The sequence below is a fragment of the Leopardus geoffroyi genome, chromosome D3, assembly GCF_018350155.1.
Source record: "Leopardus geoffroyi isolate Oge1 chromosome D3, O.geoffroyi_Oge1_pat1.0, whole genome shotgun sequence".
NCBI classification, from domain to species: Eukaryota; Metazoa; Chordata; class Mammalia; order Carnivora; family Felidae; genus Leopardus; species Leopardus geoffroyi.
This window is the reverse complement of record NC_059339.1, coordinates 26,249,930-26,265,771: the sequence shown is the minus strand read 5'-3', so window position 1 is coordinate 26,265,771 and position 15,842 is coordinate 26,249,930. Positions and strand designations below refer to the sequence as shown.

Here is a 15,842-nt window from a genome sequence, read left to right as displayed (position 1 = left end):
ATAAAAACCTTCCAATCCATTAGTGGAGGGAGATGGGATTTCCCCGGAGCCAAAAGTTGTAAGGAATCCAAGAAATCATGGCAAAATTTGGGGAGCCCGAATCCCATCCTGTTGCGGATGAAGAAACTGGGGGCCCATAGACGGGAAGAGACTGTCTCAAGATTACTCTGTCAGTCAGCTCCTGCTGCATAACAAATGAGCCCAAACTCAGCAGCATAAAACAGCAAGCTTGTATCATTTCTTTCGAGTCTGCCAGTCGGCAAGGCAGTTCTTCTGGTCTCCGCCGGCTCACATGTGCCCCTGTTGGAAGTTATGTGTTGGGTAGGTAGCTCTGCAGATTGTGACTGGTCTTTTTTTTTTTTTTTTGGGGGGGGGGGTGGCCATCAGACAGTCTGGGCTGGCCCGGCCCAGGATGGCTCTTCTGCCCTGCCTGTCTCTCCTCCTCCAACAGCTAGCTCGAGCTTCTTCCCATCGTGACTCACCAGGGTTCCAGGATGATGAGAAGAAGCATCCAAGGCCTCTTGAGCCTACACTAGAAATTGGCACAGCGGCATCATCTTCCGTGTCCCATAACAAGCCACAGAGCAGGGCCGGCCCACATTCAAAGGGTGGAGACCCAGACTCCTCCTGATGGCAGGTGCTCCAAAGCCTCCCTGCAAGGATCGCGGATGCAGAGAGGGGCAGAGCTTTGAAATCATGTTTGCGCTCAAGCTACCTCAGCCAGGGAAGAGTGAGGGTCAGAAGCCGGGTCTCCCAGTTCCCCACTTTACCAAAGGAATCCGAGGCTCAGAGAGGTGAAGAACTTGCCTATGATCCCACAGCTAGGAAGTGGAGGAGACGAGATTTGTGCCTAGCACTTGGTCCCTGGAATTGCGAAGGCTCGGGGAACGTTTCCTTCTCCACACAATGCCTCCAACACGCGGGAGAGAGCAAAAGGCCTTGGCTTGTGCTGGCAAGTCTCGGGTTCAGGTCCCAGCTCGTCCACCTATGGGCTGTGCGACCTTGGATGAGTCACTTCACTTTCCGGAATGTCAATTTCCTCTCTTTAAAATGAGGAGAATAATGGTGCCCACTTCGTAGAGTCTGAGAGAATGAAACATTAGGCAAGGACCTGGTACGTTACATACACTCAGTAATTTAATTGGCAGCTGTGAGCTGTGATGATGATGCTGTTGTTAATTCCTTCTCTGGCATGTGCACACACTGAGCTCCATTTTACACACATATGCATGCACGCACGCATGCACGCACGCACTCACAAGGGTTGATTGCCCTCGAGCTTGACGTTTGGCACGGCAGCTAGGAATCAGGAGGGCTCCTACAGAAGTGCTACCCAGGCATCCACCTGACGGATTACTCCCCCTCCTGCAACGTGCAAGGGGCTGTCGTGGCCAGTGGTAACAGGACAGCACGAGCTCCAGGGTAAATCTTCCACCGGCACTTGCCCCTTTCCTGCTCCTCAGCCCCTCCATGCTCTTCCCAGCCTTGGTGATCAAGCAAGAGCAGCTGTGGGAAGGGACCCGCCGCCTGCCTTGAGCTGGGACGTCACCTGGCTAGTGCACACCTTGGAGCTCGAGCCCTTCGGATGCGATTAGATTTGACATCCTAGGGAGACGCGGCTGCTTGTTTCATGAATCCCTGACATGCAGTGGCCTCACTCACTATTCAGGGGTGTTTCCTGAGGGCCCGCCGTGTGGCTGGCATCGCATCAGACTCCCCCGGATCAAGCCCTGACCGCGAGCCAGACTCTCTGCGTGCCCAGTACCTCTGTCAATTTACCTAATCCTCAGAGCAACCAAGGAGTCCACACGATGACGTCCCCCATGTCACAGATGGAGGCACAGATGCTCAGAGGGGCCCGGCGGCTCACCAGCTGGACGTAGGGGTGCCGGGGTTCAGACCTGGCCGTGTGACACTGAGCTCGTGGCCCGCACCGCCTCCCGGCCCTGCTCTGCGCAGTGGCACCGACGTGATCCTGACGGCAGCCAGACTCCCTTGAGAATTCTGGGCAGCCCAGCGGCTGGGCAGGGCTGCGGTCCAGGCAGTGCGTGCTGGCCAGAGGCCCTGTCTGTGCTCCTTTGATGGCCATGACCCGGGGAAGACCCAGGGCGCCCGCCTGGTGCCTCCCGGGAGAGCTCAGGGTGAGCCCTCGAGGTTCTGAACGGGTCATTTTTTCCTGGGGGACACTTCCCGGGCAGAGCCCACACTGCCAACCCGGCACTGGGCTTACAGGTAGTGTTTCGGCGGCTCAGATGAACCACACCAAGGCTTTACAAGTGATGCCTTCAATGTGTGTGTCAGGATGGGGATTCAGAATGACAGGGACACATCCAGCAGCTGTCAGCTCCTGCTGGGGACAGCTCTGAAACATCTTCCTCCAGCCATGCAGAGCCCAGGGCCCCCTCCTGCACGTGTGTGTGCACACGTGTGTGCAGATGGCCACCCTACATGCATACACATCTCTCTCTCTCTCACACACACACACATATACCCCATATACACACACCCTGTACACACACACACACACACATATACACATTGCCACACCCCCCCTACAAATCCCAATCTACCCTCAATTATGCTCTCTCAAGGTCAACTTTTGCACCCTGACTTAGAGGTCCTAATGAAAGAGGCCGGAGAGCCCCCGAATTTTATGAATTTGAAGAAGCTCCTCCCTAGAAAGAGGAAGAGGTGTGGGCATCTCCACACAGGGAAGTGATGGAAAGGCCACAGGTCTGTGCGTGGTCACTCTTGGGTCCCAGAAACCCAGGCTTCACCAACCTATGTCTGAATCCTGGTATTCCCACGGTGATGCCTTCACTGCCACTGAGTCAGGAAGTGGGGAAAATGTGGGGTCCGACCCTCTGAATAGGAGGAAAGCCTGAAGCCTGAGGAAATCATGGCCTTTGCTAATTCGTTGTTTTATGGTTCATGGATTTGGGGATTGTCATCTGGGGAAACCGAGGCCCGGGCTGGGCCAGAGACTTGTCCATAGCCCCAGAGCAGAGAAGTGGCCAAGGGGGTGGCCCCCTGTGCGATCTCATGACACCGGGTTTTGTTGCCACACCCCCTTACCACACTCCCCTCCTGACTTTACAGGCTATGTCATTCATCATAACTATTTTTTAAGACAAAAGATGCTCTTTTAATTGAATTCCTGGCCCTAACTACCTTCTTTACAGCCACCCACAATATTATTCCTGTTTTACAGGTGAGGACACTGAGGCTCAGAGAGGTTATGCCACTTTCTCAGGGTCACCCAGCTAGAAATCAGCACCTCTAGGATTGAACCAGAACCCATTCTCTTACCACTGTCTCTCAAGATGGAGCAAACTCACAGGATGGTTGAGGACTGACTTTTTCAGAGACAAACCAAGTCAGGAGCTGCTGGTTTTTTCCCCGGTCCGCAATGCTGGGTGTGAAATGCCTTGACATTGACCTTGACCAAGCTCTGCCCGCCACATTCTGAGATGGCTCAGTCCAAGGATGTGGAAATCAGAAGCAGCTCGGCCCATGGGTGGTCCCAGAGGACAGGCATGTGTAACCCAGGAGTCTCTTTCTTCCCGTTCTCTTTGGGTATGAGAGGGGAATTGGTGGAGAGGGGGACAGGGGGAGAAACCAGAGAAAGGAGGAAAGTCAGTGGAGAACAGAGACTGGGTGTCATCCCCTCTGAAACCACAGCGCAGAGTAGCGCCTTTGGGTCCTGGTACAGCCTCTTGGGGAGTTTGGAGGGACACTGACCCGGGGGCCCACCCCTTGACATGTTGAGGGTCTCATTGGTCTGGGGTGCAGCCTAAGCATCATCGAGAGTGTTTAAATCTCCCCAGAGCTTTTCACGTGCAGCCGGGACTGAGACCCAGCAGCAGAGGGCTGGTTCCTGAGCCTGACATTGACAAGCACCTGGTGAATATCTCGGGGAGAGAGGGAATAAGGAAAGGAAGCACAAACAAGGAAATTAGAAAAGCACTCATTTTTATGCACTCCGGTGTCCTTTTAGGGGGCCAGAAAGATTGGTTTTCTGTGTCCTCCCTGGAGCTGACATGGTTTCTTGTCCCGTCTGCCATTTTATCAAATTTAATTGAAACCGAATGAGCACTGGGCCAAAGGGACCTTCAGCAATTCCACGGTGCTGAGGGGTGTTTAACGGTGGCCGTGTGGCATCAGGAAGGCACACGGAGGCCTTGGGACCTGGGCCTTTCTGGACTCGGTTTCCTCCTCTATAAAATGGGATTCATGACATCGCTCTGTGGTGGAGGGGATCCCATGAGAAACAGACACAAGAGAACTCTGGAGAGGTCTTTTAAGAGAAATTTGAACGCGCCTAAAACTGCATTTATGGGCATTGGGTCCCTCTTTTTTCTCCCTTATTTAAATCCTATACTTTATTTCCTCACCATCTCTACTGTCCCATGGAGGTCCTGCCTCAATTGCAGCATAGTGTTTTCTTAAAGTCATGCAAACCCTCTAAGCCTCAGTTTGCCCATCTGGAAAATGGAGGAAAATTCACCATAATCCATGTAAACGACATTTGTCTCACCTGTGCCAAGCCCTGTGCTGGGCCCCAGGGACACTGGGGAGAGGTGGGTACGGTTCAGGGAAGCTTAGCCAGCCCAGTGTGGGAGATGAGAGAGGTTCTGCCTTCCAACCACATGGATTTGGAGGCTGGCTGCCCTATACGACCAGCTCTTCGAGCCTCCTTGCTCTTCTTCACCACCGGGTGCCTCAGTTTGCCCCCTCTGTGATATGGGTGAGGATAGTAGTTCTTCCAGGGTTCGTCCGAGGATAAGATGTGTGAGGTGCTCGGAAGAGCTCTGGGCATCAGGAGCCTTATGGAAACCGTGACTGGTTATCATATCGCTGTCAGTGCAGGATGGGGTCGGGAGCACAGAGGGATGTTGAGGAATTAGATGCTGTCGAGCAGAGAGGTGAGGGGAGGCCTTCCAAATAAAGGGACCAGCATGGGCCAAGGCAGGTCTAGGAGCATCAAAGGGTCTGGTGTACAAAGATGTTTGAGACAGCAGACGTGAGCTGTGGGCCCGACCGTAGACCCCCTGGGAGTCCAGGAAGGCTGAAAAACTGGACATTCTTGTGTGCGTTTAATGTCGCTTCTTCCACAGACCCGTTCTATTAACCAGCTACTTCTTATCTCCCCCCGCCCCACCTTAAACTGCATATAAATTGGCTTGCTTTTTCACTTGGCTTACCCTAAGCAAAATAATGTCCATGAAATTAGAAGTTTGATGCGCAGACCGTATATTTATATATATATTTTTCGAATCCATATTTAAATAAATACATAACCATTAGACATTTTCAACTACGTTTGTCTAGCTCAAATCATCCTGCGAACGCCACCGGGGAGAGCCTTTTAAAATCTTTAAAAAAAAAAAAAAAAAAAAAAAAGATTTCTAAGCGAGGGTCAGCCGTTTGTTTAAAAAGGAATAAAGGAAAGCAAGGTGGCTTGCTCATCATTGCTTTCTACAACCTCTGTGGAATATAAATGGCGGCAGCTCAACAGTTATAAAGCTCACCTACCACCTTCCCCCCACATCCGGGCCCCTGATTGGCTGAGGCAAGAATGGGCACCTGCTGCAGGGGACTGGGAATCGCGACCATGCTTCGGCGCACACCGCCCTCTGCTGGCCGAGAGAATTACCGCTCCAGAGAAAGGGTTGCCAATCTGTGTCAGAACCAAACTCGTATTCCTCGCCGAAACCTCTCTGGCTCTCTAGACCCTAATGAAAGCAGTAATGGGGGTCCCTTGAGCTGTTTTTATCCTTTCTGAAGAGGTAATACAGCCACATGATTCAAAATCCAAAAGTACAAGAGTCTACTGTGAAAACAGCAAACAACCCCCTCCTCTGAGCCTCTCCCCAGAGGCAATCACGGTAATTGGTTTCTTATGCGTCCTCCCCAGACTCTTTCTTTAAGATTTTTTTTCATTTTTTTTTTTGACACTTATTCATTTTTTTTGAGAGACAGAGTGTGAGCGGGGGAGGGGCAGAGACAGGGGGAGACACAGAACCCGAAGCGGGCTCCAGGCTCTGAGCTGTTAGCACAGAGCCTGATGCGAGACTTGAACCCACGAACTGAGATCATGACCTGAAGTCAGACACTTAACCGACTGAGCCTACCGAGGTGCCCCAAGATTTTATTTTTAAGTAATCTCTACACCCAACGTGGGGCTTGAACTCACGACCCAAGATCAAGAGACACATGCTCCACCGACTGAGCCAGCCAGGTGCCCAGTGTCTTTTTAAATATGCCCCCCCAAAAAAACCTTAACAGAAATCTCCTATCTACCAAAATGAAGCCCCCCAGACTAAGTAACCAGTTTAATGCTGGTTTATTACATACCCGATTATACACCATCAATAATGGCAACAAAACGAAGCAGATTTCATTGTTATCAAGAAATGCAAAATGCTTAGGAGATGGTCTTTTAAAACAAGGAGTTAGAGAGAAGAAATATTACCTTGGTAGGAAAAAAAAAAGGTTGAAATGATGGGTCTAATCGAATGACCTTTAACAATGATGTCATAAGGACATAGGGCTCAGCAGGATGCCAGGGGCAGTGCGACGGGGCTTTTCCTCATCCTGCAGATTTTGTTTGTAATGTTCTATTCACAAATTTCCTGATGCCAGACTGAAGCTAGTCACACTTTTTGGAGACACGTATATGTGGCTTTCATGGGACATCGTATAACATATGGTTCACATCTCGGGCTTTGGCATCCAACAGACCTAGGTTAGGGTCCCGGGTCTGACTCTTACGTGAGCCTCAGTTTCCTCATCTGTTAAAACAGGGATGATCCTAGGTGTTAGCGTGTGGAGCTCTTGTTTGAGTGCTTGAGCGTTGTTTGAAAGCTAAATGAGGGTCTTGGGAGATCTTTACTCAGATATCTGGCCCATGAGGTAGTTTTGTTGGCTGAGTAGAGACTGGAACTGGAAAGGTGAAAAGGGATGCCAAAAGTGGGGGCACTGGATAGCGTGCCCCCAGATGACTGCTCTGACCCCGGAAGGGGCTACAGGATGTGCCTGGAGCAGGGTCAAGGTGGAGAGGAGAGGAAGCTACAACCCAGCAGGTCACGGCCACGGGCTGGCTTTGGAGTGTCTCATCGGGCAGTGCAGGGGTGTTGTGGTGCAGGGTTTGATTCTGGCAACCAGCATATCAAAGAAGAATGGGGGTGTCGGCAACTTCTACAGCTCAGTGGCATTGGGTACCTTCACACTATCGTGCAACCAACCCCTGCGTCTAATTTTAAAGCACTTTTCATCCTCCCCAAACGGACCGTGTACCTGTTCACCCAGCCGTCTCCATTCATCCCCGACCCTTCCTCCCAACCTCCCTTCCTCCCTTCCTCCCTTCCTCCCTTCCTCCCTTCCTCCCAGCAGCTTGACCCCCAAGCTGCTTTCTGTGTCTACAGCTTTACCTATTCTGGGTATTTCTTATCAAAGGCATCATACGCTGTGTGGCCTCTTGAGACTGGATTCTTTGACTCTGCAGAAAGTCTTTAAGGTTCATCCATGATGGAGCATGCGTCCATGCTTTATTCCTACTTATGGCTGGATGACATTCCATTGTAGGGATTCACTGCGTTTTGCTTCTCCATTCATCCGTTCAGTGAAGGGACCAGATTTATGTTTCAGAAGGATTCATCTGGCTGCCAAGGAGAGAGACCGGGGCCAGGCAAGGAGGTGCTTCCCTACGGTCCAACTGAAGGGGGGTGGAGAAAAATTAAAGACAGAGGCAGAAGGAGACACAGGAGCGGGGGTCTCCTGGTTGGAACTCCACGAAAGCCTGGCCCTTTGGCCCCATAGAGGGACTGGAGGAGACAGGGGCTGTCCCTGTGGCATCCTCCCTGCAGAGGACCTGCCTACACCCAATTCCAGTCCCCTCAAACCCACCTGCCTGCCAGCATCTATCCATCCCATGTCTGTTCTGGAGTCAAACTGACATCCTGATTTCTCAGCACCTCCCTGGATTGTTATCTGGCCGATGTCTCACTGGAGTCCTCGGTGGAAGGCCCCTGCTGTGCCCCATGGCCAGTCTCTTGGCTGTTAATTCTGCATTTTTGTCTCAGTTACTGAGGACAGTCCAGCGGTGGGGACCTTGGATGCCCTCCATGTATTAAAGATAGCCGGATGGGCAAGCGAAACGCAGGCTTGTCTTCTGAGGTGGGCGGGGGAGAAATTCCTGGCATTTGCATATCGAACCAGCCTATGAAGAAGGTGGATCCAGAAGGATAAGGCAGAGAGTAACCTTACTCTTTCACTGCCCCATCATTCATGTTCTGTTTTCTTTTGTTTTTTGTTTTTTGTTTTTTGTTTTTGTTTTTTTTTTTTGCACTTCTTGGGGGGAAAGCTTAGTTTTTACAGGTCTTCTGGTCATAACAAGTGTGGCTCAGTCTACTAACCATAAAGCCCTAAACATCATTCATTTTCAAACTCCCCGCGCCCTCCACAGGGCTCCTTAGGCTGGGAATTCTGCAGTAGGGAGGGCCTGGGGGAACTGCTTCCTACTCCCAAAAAAGCCTGATTGGACAGCACGGTCACATCACGGAAGATACAGAATGCTGGGCTTTTTCTCTGTCGTGGGGAACTTGATGGGGGCAACGTCTCTTGAGTCTGGCTGCTCTTGGCTTTCCTTTTGGATGGATCCCATCCCCCTTTCAGGACGGGGGACACTTTTAAGGAGACCCACAGTGGCTCCTTTCTTCAGGGTCCACATCTGGACCCAGGAAATATGATTCCTGTCCCTACTTCATTAGTGATGGGGAGCTCACTCCCAACGCCTCCTTTCCCCTCTTGTCTCTCTCTGCCCCCAAGGCAGGCAGGCAGCTCCAGTCTGACTGAGAGTCCTTACTCTCCTCTTGATGAGCATCAAATGCAGTCAGTCACTGGTCCCCAAGCCCCAAAGGCACCTGCCAAGCCACCAAGTGTCCTTGAAGCCCTCCTCACCAGGCTTAAGGTGAAGATGAAACACTTTCTCCCCTCCCCTAGTCCCCCCTTCCAAGTGACACTCTCTGAGTAGGTCCTTCTTGCAAGCCTCTTTAGCAGCCCAATAAATGCTTTGCCTTCTATAAGCTAGAGAGGGGGAAGGGTGCAGATCGGAAGGGATGCATTGATGGCAGAGGCAGGTGCCATGGATACCCTGTCTCAGTCCTACAGCACTTGCCACGGTGTACCTGCCGTAGCTTCCTACTGCAAGCCCCTCATGGGCAGGCCAGGAGTTCTGGGGGTTGGTACACTTAAGAGCAACCCTCAGCCAATGAGGGATCAGGGTTGGAGGATGAATTCCCAGTTCCCTCTCCCCCGAGGTATGTTCTACACCATTGTTGACTGTTCCTGCGGGACTGAGCCCAGGGCCCACAATGGAACTCCCCCGTCGATGACTATATATTAGCTCCTCCACTTCCTCCCACCTCACCACCTCACCAGTGCTGCCTGGGGTGGCCTCCCAGACCAGCCTGTCTCCAGGAGACATTCATCTTTGCTCAGCTCTGCTTCCGGAGAACCCAGTTTCAGTCAATAGCGCTTTCAAAAGTAGGAATACTCGGAACCTATTTGCTTATTCTTAGCTCAGGGGACTTCTGCTGGAATCCCAGGACAATAGAAGTTGCAGTTAATAGTCTGTTGCACACCGTTTACAGCCTGCGTTCACCTAAGTCAGTGTTTCTCTGCCTTAGCGCTGTTGACATTTTGAACCAAATGATTCTGTGTTGTGGAAGGCTGTCTTGTGCAGTGTAGGATGTTTAACGGTATCCCTGTCATTGACTCCCCAGTGACACCCCCTAGCTGGGACAACCATGTCTCTGAACATTGCTAACTGTCTCCTGGGGAACAAAACTACCCCTAGTTGAGAACCACTGATGGAAGTCATCTGATGTAAACAGCAATCTAAAGAGAGCATGATCATGATCATGGTGACAATGATGGCGGTGATGATAATGGCAATGGTGGTGATGATGATGGTGGTGATGATGGTGATGATGGTGATGGTGGTGGTGATGATGGTGGTGGTGGTGATGATGGTGGTGGTGGTGATGATGGTGGTGGTGATGATGATGATGGTGGTGGTGATGATGGTGGTGGTGATGATGATGATGGTGGTGATGATGGTGATGATGGTGGTGATGATGATGATGGTGGTGATGGTGGTGGTGATGATGGTGATGATGGTGGTGGTGATGATGATGATGGTGGTGGTGATGATGATGGTGGTGATGATGGTGGTGGTGATGGTGGTGATGGTGGTGATGATGATGATGGTGGTGATGGTGGTGGTGACGATGGTGATGATGGTGGTGATGATGATGATGATGGTGATGATGATGGTGGTGGTGATGCTGGTGATGATGATGATGGTGGTGATGATGATGATGATGGTGATCATGATGGTGGTGGTGATGGTGATGGTGATGATTATGATGTTGGTGATGATGATGATGATGGTGATCATGATGGTGGTGGTGATGGTGGTGGTGACGATGGTGATGCTGGTGGTGATGATGATGGTGGTGATGATGATGATGGTGGTGGTGATGCTGGTGGTGATGATGGTGGTGGTGATGATAATGGCAATGGTAATGGTGATGGTGGTGATGGTGGTGATGGTGGTGATGGTGGTGGTGATGGTGGTGAGGTTGATGGTGGTGATGTTCATAATGACAGAACATTCAAATGACTTGACCAGACTTGCTCAGGTGGTGTCAGTGGATTTAGAATTTGATCCCACATTTTCAGCATGCCTTATCTCACTCCAAAAGCCCATGACATAGACCGGAAATATTAAGCCCAGTTCACAGACAAGGAACATCAGAAAAACCACATGCCCTCCATGCAAGTATCAGAGCCAGGAATCAAACCAAAGCTCTCTGATTTCCAAGGCAGCGTGCTCTTTCCAGCGCACCACTGCTTCCTGCTTTACAAAGGACAAAGAGTGATGCTAGGATTTTCAAATGAAAGCTATTTGCATCCTTGGAGATGCTTCCACTGCATTTAGATCATTGAGATGAATGATAGAGTAAAGGCAAGTTGCAGACTCTCTGGTCTCTCTGTTACCAGCAGACCGGCTGTGAAGTCAGCTTTCGGAATAAATATTGGAGATCTACCGTGTCTCCCACCAGCCTAATCCAGCCCCTTTCATGAACGATTGATGTTTTCATGGTTCTTAGAGTTTAGAGGCTCTTCCCTATCACAGGTCAAGAGCTGACATCAACCTCACTATTTCTGCTCTAAGATAGACCTTCTGGCGGGCTCTGTCATACCATAGCGTATATTGAGCACCTACGATATGTGCAAGAGAAGGCGGCAACTCCAGAATTTCAGTACAATAGGGGTTGGAGGCTGGATAGCCTTAGCTGGAAACCGGCAGAGGGTATGATGAGTCCGTGGCTCTGTCTTGAAGCCACACATGCAAAGCAAGTGGACAGCTTTTATTAGGAAAGTGGTGCCAAGGAAGCCAATGGAGGTTATGGGGACAGTTAGAACGTCCCTAAATCAGCCCTTGGGCAAGTTTGCCTGAGAAATGTGAGAGATGCTGGGGAATAAAATACACCCCCTGCCCTCTGTGAGCACCACTTCCACAGTGTTCCTTGTGTTTCTGTCGTTTTTGTTCCTTCTCCTGGAAGCACCACCATGGGTGGTTTCCACCCTCCTCCGCCCTCCCTGACCACCCCTGCCCATGGGCACTGGATGAAGCTGTCACAAGGGATGGCTATTGTCACTCCTGCATGAGTTCCAGGAACTTTGCTCAGGGCCACTTCCTGGAATGCATCTCCTCAGGCAATGTCTAGCTGCTTTCATCCCAAGCAAGATGAGATCCAAACACATAAACTTGGCTCCTTAAGCCCTTCTGGGTCTGGATCTACAGCCCTCCAGCCTTCTGTGTCCTCCAGTCTTTCTTGAACATCCACAGGAAGCATCACCTCTTCCAGGGAGGCCGCCATGATGCCCCCAGTCTCCTCTCTCTGCACGTGCGTTGATTGTAACTGCTACCACAAGACCTGGTTTCCTTCCTAGTCTAAATATATCACCCCTCTGTGGTTCTTGTGAGCACAGCTTGCCATCTAGTAGGTGTTCAAAAATATTAGGGAGAGAGACACAAGAAGAGGGGAAAGATGTAAAAGGGAAGGGAAGAAGGAGAATAGAAGGGAAGAGGCATAAGTTAATAGCTGTCTCCAGCCAACACTGAATTATCTGGCATTCTTTCAATCAGAGATCAATTTTATCTGGCACACCTAACATAACACATGTTTCTCTGGCACATTGAAGTGCTTTCTGGATTATTAACTGTCCATTGCAGTCCTGATATTTAGTGTCAAGGTGCTTTCTTTCATTCACGTCTTTGACAATGTGTCATCCTTTCCTGTTATGAATATTGACAGCAGGTTTGAGTACATTTCATGAATAAGGTGCCCCCATCCCACCCTCTGCCCCATCCCCTACACATAATAGATACCTGGCTTTGATTTTGAGGACTTTGCCACATGATGAATGGAAGGATCATTTCACCTGACATGAAAATGCAGGTTCTAATTAGCAAGCAGGCAGCTTGCTCTGCATCAAAGGATGAAAGGCCCGTGTCGCACCCCAGCATGTAGCCCAGTGCCCGGCACTTAGCGTCACCAGCATTGGAGGCAATTTTACCGACAATGCAGCGTGCAACTGTGCAAAGACCTCCTTGCAGGAAAGACCATCTCCTGCGTGAGTCTTCAAATGCCCAGTCCCTCCCCAAACCCAGGCACCGTGTGTGCTCGTGGGAAGGATCAGCGTGCCCTGGTCACATCTGTGATCCATGCCTCCCTCCCCCCAGGCTCCTAGCCCAGCACCTGCTACCTAGGATGCCTCGGGAACATGTGTGTTGCCTAAAAAAACTAAATCAAAGGCTTGTTGTACGCCCGTGATTGTGTTTCACGAGACCTCTCCTCTTCTATCTGTCCCGCCCCCAAGCCTGAACCTGAGCAACAGCGACATCCTGACTATCTATGACGGCGATGAGGTCATGCCTCACATCTTGGGGCAGTACCTTGGGAACAGCGGCCCCCAGAAGCTGTACTCGTCCACACCAGACCTAACCATCCAGTTCCACTCAGACCCCGCCGGCCTCATCTTTGGGAAGGGCCAGGGATTCATCATGAACTACATAGGTAAGTGTCCCCTCCCGTCAATTTGTGTATGTGCATGCGTGTGTGTGTGTGTGTGTGTGTGTTTAGATGATTTCTTCTAGATGAGTCTTTGTGGGGGTTTTGTGCTATATTGGCACAGTAAATGTATGTAGTTTTTAAGCATTTGGACTCTCTGGTTGGAAGGACCAGGTTTTGAGTTTTAGTGCTGCTATCAGTGGCTGTGGGATCTTGGGCAAGTCGCTTGGCCCCTCTGAGCCTTTTTGTCATCTGTAAAATGGAAAAACTGATAGCTGCTCCAGAGGCTTCATACCAGGACTCAGTAGATAATGCCTCATGACTTTCAGAGTCACAGTGTTCCCCTGGTAGTCAGCTGGGATTTTATATCATCAGCAAACTCTCCTGTGTTTGTGACTTCTCAAAGCCCCGTCTCCATCAGCTTGCCTGACCTGAAGCTTGGCTCTTCCTAAAGTCTCTTCTTCCCCTGCAGCCCCACTGAATGCAGAAGGCACTTGCCCTTCCACCTCCAGTCCCGCAGGACATAAGAGAGGCAAGAGGAGTCTTCCTTGATCTTCAGTGCGGCTTCCAAACCATTTCTGTCCCCTTCGTGTCCAAACAAACAAACAAAATCCAAAAAACACCTGCTGTGAAGTTCAGGCTAAGTTCACGCTCGACCATCCGACACTCTCTTCTTACTGTTTCTTCCATCCACAGCCTTCCCTCCTCATCCCCCACTTATGAACCCCCCCTTCTTCCTTGCTGGCAGTCACCCTTCTCTGCTCAACCTCTGAATGCTGGAGGGTCCCAACCCCGTCCTGAGTCCTGTCCTCTGTCTAGACTCACCCATGTGCCCTGTCGTCCAGTCCCATGGTTGCAAGCAATACTTCTCTGTGTTCCATTGGCCCTTAATTCATACCGCCAACCTTGACCTCTCCCGTGAACTATCTACTCAACTCCCTGCTAACTACCCTTCTGCATGTGTAACCGGCATCTCAGATTTAACTTGACCCATACAGAACTCTTTCCATCCCTACCTCCACCCCTACCACCACCCAGGAGTTTCCGCTGCTGCTCCTGTCCCTCTGCCCATCCCAGGAGATGGAACCACAGCTGTCCCAGTGTCTTGCACACCTGAGGCTCACCCACAGGCTTCCTGAATCCCCACTCTTAGTGTTTCTCTGCACCTGATCTTCTTGGCAATAGCAGAGAACTTGGGAGACACCAGGGGGTTACTCAAGACCTAACCTCTTTTGGCATCCAAGATGGTGGGTGGTTGTGCCCTGAGGATTTCAATGGGCAAGATGCAGCCAGCAATCGGAAAACTCACTTGTGTCACCTAGGAGCTAGGTGGACACCTCGGTTTCCCATATGGAAAAGGGGAATAAAAGGAGCTCTCATTCTTCCAGTCTCCCCACTACCATGCCCACCACCAAAGACCCTCTAGCTTGATCCAGATTCCGTGTCTTTGATTCCCTCTTCCCCTTGGCTCGAAGATTTGCCCATCCATCCTAATATAAAGCGTCTTCTGTGTACCACCTCTTGCCTCTAAAATACAAGCCCCTTCCTTGACCATTGGCTGCCTCAAAGAGCCGCATGCATGTGAAAACAAGTCCCTGGCTTTTTTGGTTTCTTCGTTTCTGGCTGGTAGACATTTCTCATCCCTTCCCGCTCTGCTACTCTCAGAGAGGCAGACACAAGTGTTGATCTTCTCTTTTATCTTTCTCTGGGGCCTTTTCTTCCCTTGATTGTACTGCTAAGTATTTTCAGAGTGTTACTGCTGCCACTTTCCATGGGCTCTCCATTTTTTACTGGGGCGAGGGGGAAGCTGGGCATAGCAGAACAGCTCTTGCTGGCTATCTAGGCGAGGTGCCCTCCAGAGTCAGCTGCCTTTGGAAGGAGAGTTTCTGGTAGCTTGGCTTCAGTCTCTCTCCTTAGCCCTCTCTTCTCCTCCTGCCCACCCCTCAGCCTCCCAGTTGGAAGATGAGGTCATGGTTTTGCTCATTTGTCCCCTCTGGTGCCTGAGTCAGCCTTCCAAAACTGCATTCAGCCTGGTGGCGGAAATCTGACCCTGTGCAAGGCTGCTCAAGGTTAACCCGGAAGTCTGGCCAATGTTCACTTTGGCACTATCTTGAGGAGGAGGTGTTCCTATTTATTGAAGCTGAAACTTTAGATTTGCATGACGACTTGCACTTGGCAGGCACTCTTACATACATTATTTTATTTCATTATCTCCATTTTCCAGAGAGTTTGGTTCCCAAGAGTCTCTCCATATGAGCCAGGCCCTGCACTAGGCACCAGGACCCAAGGATGAATAGACAGCTCTCCCTGCCTTTCTTTCTCTGGCTGGTGAAAGTGGGGGAGGCGGTCCCGTTAACAATGTCAGGATCACATGCTGCCCCCGTGGGAGAGGCCAGTGGGGTTTTAGGGACACAGAGCCTGGCTAATGTGGGTAACACAAAAAGAGAACAGTTGTGTTCTTCTTTCTGTTAAAGAAACACACGCTTGATTTCACAGGGAAGGCAGGTGGGCTTCTGCATTTAATCCTGATGCTGTCAATTGCTTGTGACTATCTGTGTTGAAGATCATGTTGAAAAGAACTCCAAGGAGGCCACGCCTGAAGTCAGTGGGAGAAGAATGACATGATCCGCCCACTGCTGTCTGCTATGGCATGGGGGAGGTCGTTACTATCCTGGGTTTAACTAGGCATAGATGCAA

The 15,842-nt window shown here is 50.7% G+C and overlaps 1 protein-coding gene across 3 annotated transcripts in view; it reads left to right on the top strand.

Annotated features, from left to right (window-relative positions):
• Positions 1-15,842, top strand: part of SEZ6L (seizure related 6 homolog like) — a 182,276-nt gene that overhangs the window by 137,846 nt on the left and 28,588 nt on the right. For all 3 annotated transcript variants that reach the window (XM_045459763.1, XM_045459762.1, XM_045459761.1), the window contains exon 10: positions 12,955-13,151. In XM_045459763.1, coding sequence (XP_045315719.1) covers positions 12,955-13,151 — 197 coding nt within the window. The remainder of the gene's footprint in view (positions 1-12,954; positions 13,152-15,842) is intronic.